The sequence below is a fragment of the Myxine glutinosa genome, chromosome 6, assembly GCF_964187855.1.
Source record: "Myxine glutinosa chromosome 6, kmMyxGlut1.1, whole genome shotgun sequence".
Taxonomy (NCBI): Eukaryota; Metazoa; Chordata; class Myxini; order Myxiniformes; family Myxinidae; genus Myxine; species Myxine glutinosa.
Window position 1 is genome coordinate 60910090 of NC_136266.1, and position 16239 is coordinate 60926328.

Below are 16239 nucleotides of genomic sequence, written 5' to 3' on the forward strand. Positions count from 1 at the left end.
AAAGGTTCTGGGAAAACATTCCACAGGTAAGTAATTTATTTTTCTTAATTATGAAGAGTTTACTCGCCAAACTCTAGTTAAACTTTCACGTTATGCACAGATGTAGTTTTTCGTTTATGTAGTCCCATCTGTTAGTTTGTGTGTGTGTGTGTTTGCGGATTTGTCAGTGCATTTTGACTTGAACCAAAGGCCGTGCCTTTGCTTGAACTTAAGGACTCTAGCTCTTAATCTCTTCTCTCCCAATTTTGTTGAGCCACACACAATTTTGGGCTGTTAGGAGATGCATAAACATGTTCAGTTATCAAGGATCTAGGTTAACATTTGTCGTCTAATTAGACTAATAGGGTTGTATTTTGTAATCGCTTTCTTTATCGTTAGTAATTGTTACTTTGTGGAAAATATTGGTGTGACGCGTGAGTGAGTGCAATCTGTGCCCATTTGCCCTAGTTAATCATAATGTAGGGTGAGAGCCAAGATAACATTACGAGTTTAACTGATAAAAGAAATAAAGCTTGATAAAGTATTTCCCTTGCTGTGTGTACAATGTCGCCAAGCAAAAAATATTGGGGGCTAGAGTATGGTCTAGTGATTGAATTTTCGGACACTGTACCGTATATAGAGTGTAGAAAACATGTGGGGGGCAGGCGTGTAGGAAGCAGTTTTGGTTGGGGGGGGGGGGCAAAGACCCAAGGGGGCTCACAAATTTTGTCTTTTCTTTTGAATATAGATTTCCCAAGGATGGTTCAACCCTTCAGAAAGAATGGCTCGTAAAGATGAGGAGGGACAAGTGGACACCCAGCAAGTATGCCAGCCTATGCTCGGATCATTTTGATGCTGAGTGCTTTGACCGTACTGGCCTGATAACCAGACTTCGCCAAGGTTCAATTCCAACCATTTTCAACTTCCCAAATCATCTCCAAAAGGTAAGTAAAATTCAGAATTCTTGCATTAGGCCGGTTTACTAACTAAAGAATAGAGGCCAAAATAAAATAAAATAAAATTTTCCTTCCAAACTTTCTGACAACCAAAAATATATATCATAATAAATGAATGAATGAAAAATACAAAATAAACATTTTTATCAATCTAAAGTTCCGATGAAGTTTAAGCTACCATTGAAATGCAGACAAATTGTCTGATCCATTCCAAAGGCAGTAACACATACATGTACTATACATATATAATTTGTGAATTTTGGGAAACTGAACTAGTCTAGTTATACATTTTCTTTTGTTTATTTTTATCTTTGTCACTTTTAGACTGTGAAACAGCGCAAACCACCTCGTCCAAGAACCAGCCAGAACGACTCTCCAACTTCGTCTTCAGAAACACCACAGTGCTTGGCGGGTTCATCCAGCAAGGCACTGCCTACATCTCCAATCAAGCAACATCATCATGACCACACTTACTTTGTTTCGGATAGTCCAAGGGGTGTGAAACGTAAGCTGGACAAAATGCAAGATATTGTCATCTCTCATCAAAAGCGACTCAAAAACACTCAACGTAAATCTCGTAGACTTCGGAAAAAAGTCGACACTCTAGAGACCGTGGTAAACACCCTGAAACAGAAAAATCTTATGTCAGAGCAAGGACTAGACATGCTTCAAGCATCCTGCAATGTCCCCGCAGAACTGATGAAGCGTTTGGTGAAGGCCAAAAGTAAAGATGGACCCACCAAGGAGAAGTACCCTCCCGTTCTTCGAGCCTTTGCCTTAACCCTAAATTTCTACTCGGCGAAGGCATATCGGTTCGTCCGCAAGACGTTTGATCTCCAGCTTCCTCACCCATCGGTCATTCGGAAGTGGTACTCTACCATAGATGGGCAGCCAGGATTCACCACCGAAGCTTTCTCCGCTCTAGAAGCTGAGGCAAAGACGGCCAAGGAAAAAGGACATGAACTTGTGTGCGCTCTCATGATGGATGAGATGGCCATCAAGAAACATGTTCAGTGGGATGGCAGGAAGTTTCATGGATATGTTGATGTAGGCACAGAGTGCAATGATGATTCAAACCCCATAGCTACAGAAGCCCTTGTCTTTATGGTCGTCCCCCTAAATGCTGGTTGGAAGATACCCGTTGGGTATTTCTTGATAAATGGCATGACTGGGCAAGAGAGAGCGAATTTGGTTACCCAATGCCTCAGCAAGCTGTCGGATATCGGCATATGGATCGAGTCAGTTACATGTGATGGTCCGTCATGCCATTTTAAAATGCTGGAGACTTTGGAAGCAAAGATGACAGTACCAGAACTTTCCCCATCATTTCCACATCCTGAGAACCCCAATCATCGTGTACATGTCTTCCTGGACATTTGTCATATGTTAAAGCTAATGAGGAACACTCTAGCTTCCTATGGCGTCATCAAGGACAGTGAAGGCAACTCCATCAAGTGGCAGTACATCAAAGAGCTCTATAATGTGCAAGAACACGAAGGCCTACGCTTGTGCAATAAACTGAAAAATGCCCATATGGAGTGGCAAAAACAAAAAATGAAGGTGAACTTGGCGGGCCAGACGCTAAGTACGAGTGTTGCAGATGCCATCGAGTTCTTAAGAGATCAAGGCCTTCCACAATTTAAGGGATGTGAAGCTACAGTGAAATTCATACGCAGAATAGACATTTTGTTTGATGTCTTGAACTCCCGCAACCCAATAGCTCGTGGTTTTAAAGGACCACTTAGGCAGTCCAATCACCATCTTTGGCAACCGTTCTTGTCCGATGCATATGATTACATTGCCAACCTAACAGATGCAGGCGGCAGGAAAATGCTTTCCACTCCACGGAAAACCCCGATCATTGGGTTTTTAGCTGGCATCAGGAGTGTCCAGAACATGTATGAGAAGCTAGTTGCAGCGGATCAACCCAGACTCAAATATCTGCTCACCTACAAGATGAGTCAGGATCATCTTGAACTTTCCTTCTGTGCTATGCGGTCATCCTTAGGGAGGAATAACAATCCAACCGCCAGAGAATTCTCAACATCGTACAGGAAGATGCTCGTCCGGCATGAAATTGAAGGCGTCAATGGAAACTGCCTAGCACAAGACAAGACAAGCATACTTAATGTTTCCAGTGCAATAACATTAGCTGCTGATGTTAACAATGATGATGACATGCTTCTGATGAGGAAGTATGACTTGACTTTGAGGAGCCCAGCAATGACAGATCATGATTATGCGGATGTGCCGAATGTTTCTACACTTTCAGAGTACAAGAACTCCGTGATAGGTTATGTTGCTGGATATGTTGTGAAGATGACTGAAAAACATCTCTCTTGCGAAGAGTGTATTGCTTCGTTAACCACTGGAGAAGTGATGGTCGGCAGCTTGCTGGAAAAGAAGAACAGAGGTGGTCTAGTGAGGCCTTCTCCAGACGTGGTGAAAGTCTGTAAAACAACAGAGAGGTGTTTCCAGAGGATGCTAAGTGTGACTGGAGGTGAACTCCCTCAAGCGTCTCGTCTTACTCAGGCCATTTCATCTGCTGTTCTTGCCGAAGTGAATTGCCACACCATTTTTGGTTCCCTGTCCGATCATATGTTTGATTGCGAGGCAGATAAGAATCATGTGTACATTCTCATAAAGCGTATTGCTTCATCGTACGTCAAGATCCGAATGCATCATCTTGCTCGATTGAAGAATGAGAAGTTGAGTGGACCATTTGTAAGAAAACAATTATCAAAATTAATCTTGTTCAAACACCAGTGAGCTTTTATACAGAGATTTCTTCGGATGGCTTGTGAAAATGACATTCACATGTTGTAATGGCATCATTATTGTTTGTAACACAGGTACTGAATACTCCAGTACAATATACTTCACTGTGCAAACATTTTGAACTGTTAACTTTGCCCAATACAATCTTGCATAGGTCAATTATTTTCCTCAGTCGAGCATTTTTACCTGTTTATGGAAAATGTTAGTTCTTTGATGCCAAATTGCTCCCGATATTGTCAAATCAATTTTGTTTTTCCGAGAGACTTGACTTGGGCAAAATTACTTGTACTAGCATTTATCATATGTTTTTAATGCTTTTTCTACGGGAAATATATATATATCTGTATTGTATTTTGACTGAATGGAAATATTGGAAAATACATTACTAGAAAACTAAGAAAAATATTCATGTTTGTTCTTGTGTTTTAACGTGCATATTAAATTGCATTCATCATTATAGATTCATAGAATAGATTTAAAGAATTAACAAATAGTAGAAAGAGAGAGGGAGAGAGCATATAGTAGAAAGAGAGAGCGAGAGAGAGAGAGAGAAAGAGAGAGAGAAAGAGAGAGAGAAAGAGAGAGAGAAAGAGAAAGTGAGTGTGTGTGGGGGGGGGGGGGGAGGGAGGGGGAGGAAGGGAAGATGTAAAAACATGACCAGAAGGGGAAGATAGTAGAGTGAGAGAAGGGAACAGGAATGAGGGGGAGGAGGGGGGGGGGTAGTGGAGAGCAAAAAAAGTCAAGTTCTGTGATGGAGAAACTATCATACTGAGAATTGGCATGAGAAGGGAGTGGAAAGGGGGAGAGAGAGAGAGAGAGAGGGGGGGGGGGGTTGTGTGTTTGTTTTTAGAGCTGGAGAGACAATTATGTTGAGAACTGGAAAATAATAGAGGAAGAGAGGAGCAGGAAAGAGAAGGAGGGAGAGAGTGGTAAAAAGTACATGAGAAAGGAGCAATAGGCAGAAAGTGAAAGAGAGGGAGAGGGGGTACAAGAACCAGCAAATAGTAAGGAGTGAGAGATTAGCAGCTAGAGATGAAATGGAAAACTACCGGGGAATTCGGATAAACTATGTCAAGATGCCAGGAAAATGCTTCGACAGAGATTTAAATTATGAATAGAATTCATAAAATAGTGTTTAAAAGCAACACAACACCGTCCAATATAAAAATTCACATCCACTCATCCACTTCCACTAGGCCTAGCTAGCGCACACGTTCGCCTATTCAGTTCTTGCGCTAACTAAAATGGCGGCGTGAGCGCGCGAGCGGGGCCACCGCTGTGTGTGTGTCGTGAACGGGCATAGTTCTTCTACGTCTATTTGAGTTCTGTGGGCTAGACAGGCGTTGGACTGAAATGCACTACAAGGCCTTACAATACGCTACAAAGTATTTTGGTCGTCGGGGACTTTTGGCACCCTTGGGGACTTTCGAACCATCTGAGTCTTCTGGGTCCGTAGGGTCTTATGGGTTTTAGGGGTCTTCAAAGGTCGAAAGGGTCGAAAGGGTCTCAGCAGTCTCAAGAGTTAAAAGGTGCATTTCAATAGTACGTAATCAATTAATATGAAAATTAAATGCCATTTATGAACGAATGAATGATCGTTTTAAGGCCATTTTCCCCGCTAGAGCGGCGGTTAGCCAATTGTCCCGATGGTCAATTAATAGACGTACGTAATTAATAGACACAAAAAGTATCACACACACACACACACCTCATTTATTTATAGTAGATAGTAAAGGCTGAGGACAGAGGGGAGTGGAGGAGAATCGTGGTCAAGGCAGGGCAGGAGCTGGGGACCATTGGACCTCCGCCTTTATAAAGGGAAGAGGAGAACAACAAAAACAAGTACAAAAAGTTTTAATTAAAACAAAAGCCGCGTCGATGTTACACAATGCCTAGATGCAGCTGTGCCTATAACGTCGATGTTATAGGCACAGGACATTCCTATTGATTCGATTATTTGATGTTATTTTTGTGCAAAGTGAAAATATATCTCGGCAATTTCCCGTGTGTGGCGACGAATTTTTAATATATCTCGGCATTTTCCCGTCTGTTATTTCAGGCGGTGTATGACTGACCATGCCGCGATTTAAAATATATATATCTCGGAAATTTCCCGTGTGTGGCGACACGTGAACGAAGCTATGCTCCTCTCTCCACATTATTGTGACGACGTATAAATTAAATATTTCATCGTGACGATTGTCATCAAATGGACGAATTTCTAATATATCTCGGCATTTTCCCGTCTGTTATTTCAGGCGGTGTATGACTGACCATGCCGCGATTTAAACAAAATATATATATATCGGCATTTTCCCGTCTCTTATTTCGGGCGGTGTATGACTGACCATGCCGCGATTTTTAAAAAAAAATCTCAATGGACTTGAAGTTACAGGCCTTTGAGAATTCATTTCGTTCTATAAAGGGCAACTTTCATCGGATTTTCTTCCCGTTTTTTTTCAACCGAGTCTAAAACTATGTTAGCGACTGTGAAAAATGGAATAACCACCGTTTAGAGGCCATTTTTCCCCGCAAAGCGGGGGTTGGCCTTTTTCGGGGACCGTGGTAGTTGTTGTTTTTTGGTCCCCTTTTTTGAAGCAATGTTTTACGGCCGGATGCCCTTCCTGACGCCAACCCTTTTTGCCGCCTTCAACGACAAACAGGGAATTACCAGTGATCTGGTACTCAATTAGCCGACCTCGGAAGGATGACAGGCTGAGTCAACCCCCCTGGCATTAATTCGGCGATCGACCGAGATTCGAACCCAGGATCCTAGGATCCTAAGCCGGCACCCTAGCCGCTAGCCCAACACCAGGGATTGTGAAAAATGGAATGATATATCGAATTTGATTTGAAATAAAACTGTGTGAGAGAGGAAGACACCACGGGCCTACAAAACAGGCCTCAAAGCTATGCGAGTTAATAAAATGGTGGATATTTGTTTATATGAAGCCTCTCCCAAAATGGGTGGAGCTATGGTTCCCAGAATGGGTGGAGCTTTGAGGTTTTGTCTTCTCTGCAAGAACAAGAACAAGGAGAAGAAGAACAAGAAGAACAACAAGAGCAGAGGGCACTCTATTAGCAGCATCTGCGACGCGGCTAAAAAAAGGGTAAAGGCAAAAATACCGAAAGCAAACATTTACTGCTGAAGTGTCAATTTCCCCGAAACTAGAATTTGTAAAATAACCTGTTCCTCGGCATTTTGTCAGTCAATCTGTGGACGATAGCAAGAACAGCTTAGACCGCCTTAGAGGTACGCACACTCGCCTCCAAGCTGTCTAGACTGGGTTCGAATCCCGACCCAGCTATAAACTGCCGTCCTGGTGTTTCACAAACAGGTTGATTCATCAATGTGTGTGCGGTCCCTCGGATTAACTTTAAACAGAGTATCCCGTCTGCCAACATTAGCTAGTGGACATTAAAGACCCCACGGTGCTAAAGACCCCCACGGTGCGCTTCATGAAGAGTAGGTAAGCTGTCACCCGCACAATGAACAAATCACAAATTTCTATCCCAACCTATAGAGGGCATCGTATCAGCGGACCAGCTGTGCACTCAGCCAATGATGCTACCCCGCAACCTTGTACTGCAGGGGAAAAAAATGAAGTCAACCTATGGTCCCAAGGTCAAGGTCACACGGACATACAGTGCATTCAGAAAGTATTCAGACCCCTTCAATTTTTTCACATTTTGTTATGTTGCAGCCTGATGCTGAAATCGTTTAAATTAATTTTTTCCCTCATCAATCTACACTCAATACCTCATAATGACAAAGAGAAAACAGGATTTTAGAAAGTTTTGCAAATTTATTAAAAAGAAAAAACTGAAATATCACGTTGACATAAGTATTCATACCCTTTGCTATGACACTTGAAATTTAGCTCAGGTGCCTCCAATTTCTCTTGATCATCTTTGAGATGTTTCTACACCTTGATTGGAGTCCATCTGTGGTAAATTCAATTGATTGGACATGATTTGGAAAGGCACACACCTGTCTATATAAGGTCTCACAGCTGACAATGCATATCAGAGCAAAAACCAAGCCATGAGGTCGAAGGAACTGCTGCAGAGCTCAGAGACAGGATTGTGTCGAGGCACAGATCTGGAGAAGCCTACAAAAAAAAATTCTGCTGCATTGAAGGTTCCCAAGAGCACAGTGGCCTCCATAATTCTTAAATGGAAGAAGTTTGGAACAACCAGGACTCTTCCTAGAGCTGGCCGCCTGGCCAAACAGAGCAATCGGGGGAGAAGGGCCTTGGTAAGAGAGATGACCAAGAACCCGATGATCACTCTGGCTGAGCTCCAGAGATCCTGTGTGGAGATGGGAGAAACTTCCAGAAGGACAACCATCACTGCAACACTCCACCGATGTGGGCTTTATGACAGAGGGGTCAGACGGAAGCCTCTCCTCGGTGAAAGACACATGAAAGCCCGCTTGGAGTTTGCAAAAAAGCACCTGAAGGACTCTCAGACTGTGAGAAACAAGATTCTGTGGTCTGATGAAACCAAGATTGAACTGTTTGGCTTCCGTCTGGCCACTCTGCAATTAAGCTCAGATCGGTGGAGTGTTGCAGTGATGGTTGTCCTGGAAGTTTCTCCCATCTCCACACAGGATCTCTGGAGCTCAGCCAGAGTGATCATCGGGTTCTTGGTCATCTCTCTTACCAAGGCCCTTCTCCCCCGATTGCTACCCTGGAGCGACTCGGCATCATTCGGTGCTCAGAGAGCGCTTGGGCGTCGCCGCTGCCCATCGTGCCGAAGCCCGGCGGGGGATGGCGACCGTGCGGGGACTATCGCCGTCTCAATGACGCCACGACTCCCGACCGCTACCCCGTCCCCCACATTCAGGACTTTTCCGCCCGTTTGGCGGGCAGGTCCTTCTTCTCGAAGGTGGACCTCATACGCGACTACCATCAGGTCCCCGTCAGGCCGGAGGATGTCCCGAAGACGGCGGTCATCACGCCATTCGGACTCTTCGAGTTCCTGCGCATGCCCTTCGGTCTGAAGAATGCGGCTCAGGCGTTCCAGCGACTGATGGACAGCGTCCTGCGCGACTTGGATTTTGTCTACGTCTACCTGGACGATATCCTCGTCGCCAGCGCGTCCCGCGAAGAGCACCTACGCCACCTCCGCACGCTCTTCGAACGCCTGGGCCAGCATGGCCTGATTGTGAACCCCGCAAAGTGCCGGTTCGGCGCCGCCACAATCGATTTTCTGGGGCACCGTGTCACCAGGCACGGAGCCGTCCCCCTGCCGGCCAAGGTGGAGGCGGTGAAGGGGTTTCCGCGCCCCCGCACGATCAGAGGGCTGCAGGAGTTCCTGGGCATGGTGAACTTTTACCATCGGTTCCTGCCCCGTATCGCCCAGCTCCTGCGCCCCCTGCACGAAGCTCTCCGAGGTAAGCCGGGCAAAGGCGACGTTACCTGGACCGAGCAGATGGACACGGCGTTCACGGGCGCGAAGCTCGCCTTGGCTAACGCCACCATGCTCGCGCACCCGGCGCCCGATGCACCGATCGCCCTCACCACCGATGCCTCGGACTACGCGGCGGGCGCGGTGCACGAGCAATGGGTGCGTGGAGCTTGGCAACCGCTGGCGTTCTTTAGCCGGCAGCTTCGCCCGCCCGAACGCCGTTACAGTACTTTCGACCGCGAGTTGCTCGGACTTCACTTGGCGGTCAGGCACTTCCGCCATCTGCTCGAGGGCCGGGCGTTCACTGCCTTCGTCGACCACAAGCCGCTGATCTTCGCGATGGGCAAGGTCACCGAGCCGTAGTCGGCCCGGCAGCAGCGTCACCTCTCGGCCGTGTCCGAGTACACGACGGACATCCAGCACGTCGCGGGGAAGGACAACCCGGTAGCGGATTGCCTTTCCCGGGCCGTCGCCCACGCAGTCCACCTCGGCATCGACTATGCCCGAAAAATATTTTTTTAAAGACCGGCTTTAAATTCGATGAGAGGTTAACGTGATTAAAAAAGCGCCGGTATTAGAGGTTTCGGGACTTACCGGAGCTGAGCAGATCGCAGGATTAACACAAAGAAGCAGAAGCATCAACAGAAGCAACTTGTGGATTGCCAATGAAAACGGGGAATTCCTCTTTCGCTCCTTTAAAACACGCGCCAAAGGGTTTCGCTTTAAGCGCATGGAGATTTGAACATACTCCGGGATACACAAAAGAACGTGTTCACGGTTCATAATGAGGGGAATGGTTTGCGTTGAACTTCCTTGGTTAGTGGCTAAAACCAATGAAAATTGTGTGACCCGCCGCTCACGTCAATTCTCGGAAGGAAACACCTCTCGGATATGATATATCACGTGAATTTCGAGCGATTAAAAACAACATTTTATACATAAGAATGTCATCTTTTTGGACGATAGCAATTTATACCGATTAATATTCTCTAGAGACCACAAGACTGCAACTTTTTAATCGAGGAAAAAAAACTTGTGAAGAGTAGCACTGGTACAAAGGCAACCTATACACCGCCCCAACAATGGCTACCTCTGTCCGACCCCATATGACAATGTATTTTGTGCATTCACTCTGCTATGTTAGCATTAATAAATTATACAAGCCAATAAATTAGACATGTATATATGTAAATAACTAAAAATAGGCAGCTCAGGAGAATTATACGGAAAGTAAACGCACCATGAGACGTTAGGAATAAAATTATTTGTTTTAAATCCTGACGTTTCAGAAGAATACTAATCTACCTTCCGTCCTTAGAGGTAACGGCTGTGACTAAATCAGCTCTACTTTATTATGTATCCGACCACTGAACTCTATACTAACTGGATAGGAAGGGAAGCTAATTTTTTGAAGCCATTTGTCCGCCATCTTTGCTCCCCCAAGATTCCCCATAACGAGTCATTTACCGATGTATTGTGATTCCTCTTCTTCATTAAAATCGACCGCTGCGGTTTTTATAACGTAAGCAGCGGACGATGGCATTTCATCAATCCTGCAATACCTAATGCTTTTTCAACCCTGGAACGGATTAAAATCAATTCGGAATGGAAGAAAAGTGGGAAGGTGGAATTTTCGTCGGAAATATGCTGATAATGAAATTATTTAAACTAGGGCATGCCCGTACTATATCTATATCTAAAATTATATCCCCCCCCTCTATTTACATGAAATGGTTTGGTCCAAAGCGAACGGCTTGCGAGTGGTGACAATCCCCCCCCCCCCTCTATTTACATGCAATGGTTTGGTCCAAAGCGAACGGCTTCCGGAGTTTGGTAAAGAAATCGCCATCGCGTGCACAAACGCGCAGGAAAGCGAATGAATCGCAAATTCGTTTTTATTAGTTGTAAAACATAGTTTAACGCCAACATAGTTTGCAAACGTGAAATAAATGAATACGCTCTCAAATGTGCCATCCGAGGCAGAGTGTGCCCGCCACGTTCGGCACACGCGATCGTTCGCTGCTCTCTGATTGGTTGAATCGTTTTTTGGACATAGCTCGGTAAGTAATTGTCCGATTAATATGAAACCTTGAAAAGGCACATCCTCGGGTCCCCAGCAATATACCTGGCAAGTTAAAAGTATATCGGACCCGTGGTTGTCGAGAAACAGCGGTCACAGACAAACAAACGTACAGACAGACAGAGATTACTGGAATTATAGATAGATTCCCTCTAATTAAATATTAAATACTAGCACCCGACTGCAAAGCCGCAATGATCCGGCGAAGCCAAAGCCTCTTGCCACGATTTTACCCATCACTATGGCATCAGTATGTTAGGTAGTTGGTAGTAGGTAGGTGTAGTAGGTACCGTAGGTGTAGTAGGTACCGTAGGTGTAGTAGGTGTAGTACAGTAGTAGGTACCATTTGCATTCTGGATGAGATTAAAATTGATAAAATTTACTTCTTGATTAATTCCGTGAATTCCGTCTCAACTTCGGATATTTCCAGCTGTGAAAAACTATCCCCCTACGGCCGCAAGATTTCTAAAAAATAATTCTTCGTCAATTTTAGAATATTTGACGCCGTTTTCACCCCCGAAACGCGTAATAAGCTTTTAAAAAATAATTTTTCAAATGCTCGAATCTCATTGGTTCCGGTGTTTGGTGACGATTTTCGTTGAAGATAACCAGGCCAGTGCGGGCCGAGGTTGGTCTTAAAGTATTTTAATTACAAAATAGAGGTGCATAAGATTGTGAAACAAACAAAGATGGGTGAAACAAACTCCTATTGAACTTTTTTTCAATTTGTTATGCATACTTCCGCATCCGCAAGATGGCGGCCTCCATTGAGCGATTTGGTGCGTCACAGCTTCGGAATTCTCAAGCCAAAGGATCCAGCATAATCTGGTTTTCAACATAATACGTACGCGTTTATTCACAACACCAGCTTCGCCGGCTACTCATACCTGACTGCAAAGCCGCAAAGAGCCGGCGAAGCCAAAGCCTCTTGCCACTATTTTACCCATCATGATGACATCAGTCGGTTAGGTAGTTGATAGTAGGTCGGTGTAAGTACCGTACCTGGTAAGACTTGGTTAAAGAGAAGAGCAGACAGTCCTCCCCAATACCTACATACAATAAATGTCACAAGAAGCTTAAGGAAGTAACTATACGATGTCCTAGCTTAAGGCCTATTTTAAGAAATTTTAACTGGGCTTAACACGTTTTCACAGTATGTGTGTCGTCTTCTAACTTCAGTCGCTGTCAGGGCTGGTTCTCTCCGGGCACTGCGGCTTCCTCCACCAGAAGTTAGCTTGCAGTAAGATCAGTGCCGACAGATCAGACGCTAGCGCCGTTGCAACGGCAATGTGTGACTGTCGTTAATCAAACCGAGCTTTCTTTCTTGATGTAAACCGCTTATACTGTATTTCTGGCTGTGAAAAACTATCCCCTACGGCCGCGAGATTTCTAAAAAATAATTCTTCGTCAATTTTAGAATATTTGACGCCGTTTTCAGCGTCCGAAACGCGTAACAAGCTTTTTAAAAATATTTTTCAAATGCTCGAATCTCATTGCTTCCAGTGTTTGGTGACTATTTTCGTTGAAAATAATGAACGAGGTTGGTCTTAACGTATTTTAATTACAAATTGGAGGTGCATTAGATTGTGAATCAAACAGACGGGTGGAACAAACTCCTATTGAACTTTTTCGCAATTGTTTTATGCAAACTTCCGCATCCGGTCGATGGCAGCCTCCATTGAGTGATTTGGTTTTAGAAATATTTTTTCAAATGCTCGAATCTCATTGGTTCCGGTGTTTGGTGACGATTTTCGTTGAAGATAACCTGGCCCGTGCGGGCCGAGGTCAGTCTTAAAGTATTTTAATTATAAATTAGAGGTGCATAAGATTGTGAATCAAACAAAGACGGGTGAAAGAAACTCCGATTGAACGTTTTTCAATTTGTTTTGCATACTTCCGCATCCGCAAGATGGCGGCCTCCATTGCACTTCGGAATTCTCAAGCCAAAGGATACAGCATGATCTGGTTTTCGACATAATACGTACGCGTTTATTGACAACACCGGCTTCGCCGGCTACTAGTACCCGACTGCAAAGCCGCAATGAGCCAGCGAAGCCAAAGCCTCTTGCCACTATTTTACCCATCACTATGGCATCAGTAGGTTAGGTAGTTGGTAGTAGGTAGGTGCAGTCGGTACCGTCGGTGGAGTAGGTGTTGTAGGTACCATTTGCATTCTGGATGAGATTAAAATTGATAAAATTTACTTCTTGATTAATTCGGTGAATTCCGTCTCAACTTCGGATATTTCCGGCCGTGAAAAACTATTCCTGACGGCCGCGAGATTTCTAAAAAATAATTCTTCGTCAATTTTAGAATATTTGACGCCGTTTTCACCCTCCGAAATGCGTAATAAGCTTTTAAAAAATATTTTTCAAATGCTCGAATCTCATTGGTTCCGGTGTTTGGTGACTATTTTCGTTGAAGATAACGAGGTTGGTCTTAACACATTTTAATTACAAATTAGAGGTGCATTAGATTGTGAATCAAACAAAGACGGGTGAAACAAACTCCGATTGAACTTTTTCGCAATTGTTTTATGCAAACTTCCGCATCCGGTCGATGGCGGCCTCCATTGCGCTTCGGAATTCTCAAGCCAAGGGATACAGCATGATCTGGTTTTCGACATAATACGTACGCGTTTATTGACAACACCGGCTACTAGTAGCCGACTGCAAAGCCGCAATGAGCCGGCGAAGCCAAAGCCTCTTGCCACTATTTTACCCATCACTATGGCATCAGTAGGTTAGGTAGTTGGTATTAGGTAGGTGTAGTAGGTACCGTACCTGGTAAGACTTGGTAAAAGAGAGGAGCAGACAGTCCTCCCCAATACCTACATACAATAAATGTCACAAGAAGCTTAAGGAAGTAACTATACGATGTGCTAGCTCAGGGCCTATTTTAAGAAATTTTAACAGGGCTTAACATACGTTTTCACAGTATGTGTGTCGTCTTCTAACTTCAGTCGCTGTCAGGGCTGGTTCTCTCCGGGCACTGCCTCTTCCTCCACCAGAAGAAGTTAGCTTGCAGTAAGATCAGTGCCGACAGATCAGACAATAGCGCCGTTATTTCTAAAAAATAATTCTTCGTCAATTTTAGAATATTTGACACCGTTTTCAGCGTCCGAAACGCATAATAAGCTTTTTTGAAATAATTTTTAAAATGCTCGAATCTCATTGGTTCCGGTGTTTGGTGACGATTTTCGTTGAAGATAACGAGGTTGGTCTTAACGTATTTTAGTTACAAATTAGAGGTGCATTAGATTGTGAATCAAAGAAAGACGGGTGAAACAAACTCCTATTGAACTTTTTCACAATTGTTTTATGCAAACTACCGCATCCGGTTGATGACGGCCTCCATTCCGTGATTGTTTTAGAAATATTTTTTCAAATGCTCGAATCTCATTGGTTCCGGTGTTTGGTGACGCTTTTTGTTGAAGATAACCAGGCCCGTGCGGGCCGAGGTTGGTCTTAAAGTATTTTAATAATAAATTAGAGGTGCATAAGAATGTGAATCAAACAAAGATGGGTGAAAGAAACTCCTATTGAACGTTTTTCAATTTGTTATGCATACTTCCGCATCCGCAAGATGGCGGCCTCCATTGCGCTTCGGAATTCTGACGCCAAGGCATAATCTTGTTTTCGACATAATACGTACGCATTTATTGACAACACCGGCTTCGCCGGCTATTAATATTAAATATTAATAGTAATTAAATATTCTTTTAAAATTTAAAGAATAGGAAAATAGGACTGTGTTTACTTTTTCATGGCTGATAATATAATATGGATCTGCAAAATAAATTGGTATGTGAATATTGCCCTATAGTGGGGCAGATATGTGAAAAAGATGTTCATTTCCGGCAGAAAGTGTGAAATTTCGCATACAGGGGTATTTTGGGGCGCTGATTTCAAAAATTGGCGGATCCAAGAGATCTAACCAATGGACCGGCCGCCATCTTGAATTCCAATATGGCCGCCAAGACGAAATGTTGAAATTCCCTATCTTGGGTTCTAAATGACCTGTGGCGCTGAAATTTGGTACACAAGGGTATGTTGACATGCTGAGTTCAATAATGCAATAATTTGAAATGTCTGACAAACGGTATGGCCGCCATTTTAAATTCCAATATGGCCGCCAAGACAAACATCGATGTTTTCATTGCTTTAATAGCACAGTGTACGGTAATGTCATAATGTTAAATCATTTGAGCATTATTATGATAACTGGAAAATTGTTGCATCTCAAATCTACTGATGGGTTTGTAATTTTGTCGAAGGCAGTAGAAATTTGGGAAATTCAGCGCCCCAAAATACCCCTGTATGTGAAATTTAACACTTTCTGCCGGAACTGAACATTCACATGACATTCCAATAATTTATTTTTTTAATGTTTTTTTCTCTTTCAGATCCAATGTCGAAATCAAAGAAAACATCGTCAGCAATTCCAATGCCAACAGACTGGAACATTTGCGCTCTTTGCCAGAAACGTTCTGAAAATGAACCACTAAGAGATGCACATAAGGGCAGCAATCAGTCGTGTCTAGACGTCTACGAGAATCTTGCTCAAAATCTCAAGGCATTGAATGATTTAGGTGCCTTGCCTTGCGGGATAAACATTTCCCGACTAGATGATGGTTGCGGTATTGCAGAAACCCTAGCTGCGTATGCTGCCAAATGGCACAAAAACTGTTATGTGCAGTGCAGCAGCTCTCGTGTGGCCAGGGCTGAATCAAGGGAAAGAAAGCAAAGTTCAGACCTTAAACTTGGTGAAGAAACTTACTCGCCTGTTAAGAAAAGACTCAGAACAAGTTTCAAATCTCCATCCGTTGAACAGAGTACTGCTAGCACATGTTTCTTTTGTGATAGCATTATCAGTAATGAAGAAATAGTCCACAGAGCGGCAACAAAAAATGTAGATTCCAATGCTCGATTGATGGCAACAGAATTGAGGGATACAAAACTCCTGGCGAGATTGTCTGTAGGTGATATGACGGCATCAGATGCTGTTTATCACAAGAAGTGCATGACTGTTCTC

General features: G+C 43.9%; 1 protein-coding gene across 2 annotated transcripts in view; it reads right to left on the reverse strand.

Moving 5' to 3' along the window:
• The window catches only part of LOC137429850 (uncharacterized), a 92458-nt gene that overhangs the window by 50192 nt on the left and 26027 nt on the right, over positions 1 to 16239 (reverse strand). For both annotated transcript variants that reach the window (XM_078779915.1, XM_078779914.1), the window contains exon 6: positions 9720 to 9818. In XM_078779915.1, the coding sequence (XP_078636041.1) occupies positions 9720 to 9818 (99 nt within the window). The remainder of the gene's footprint in view (positions 1 to 9719; positions 9819 to 16239) is intronic.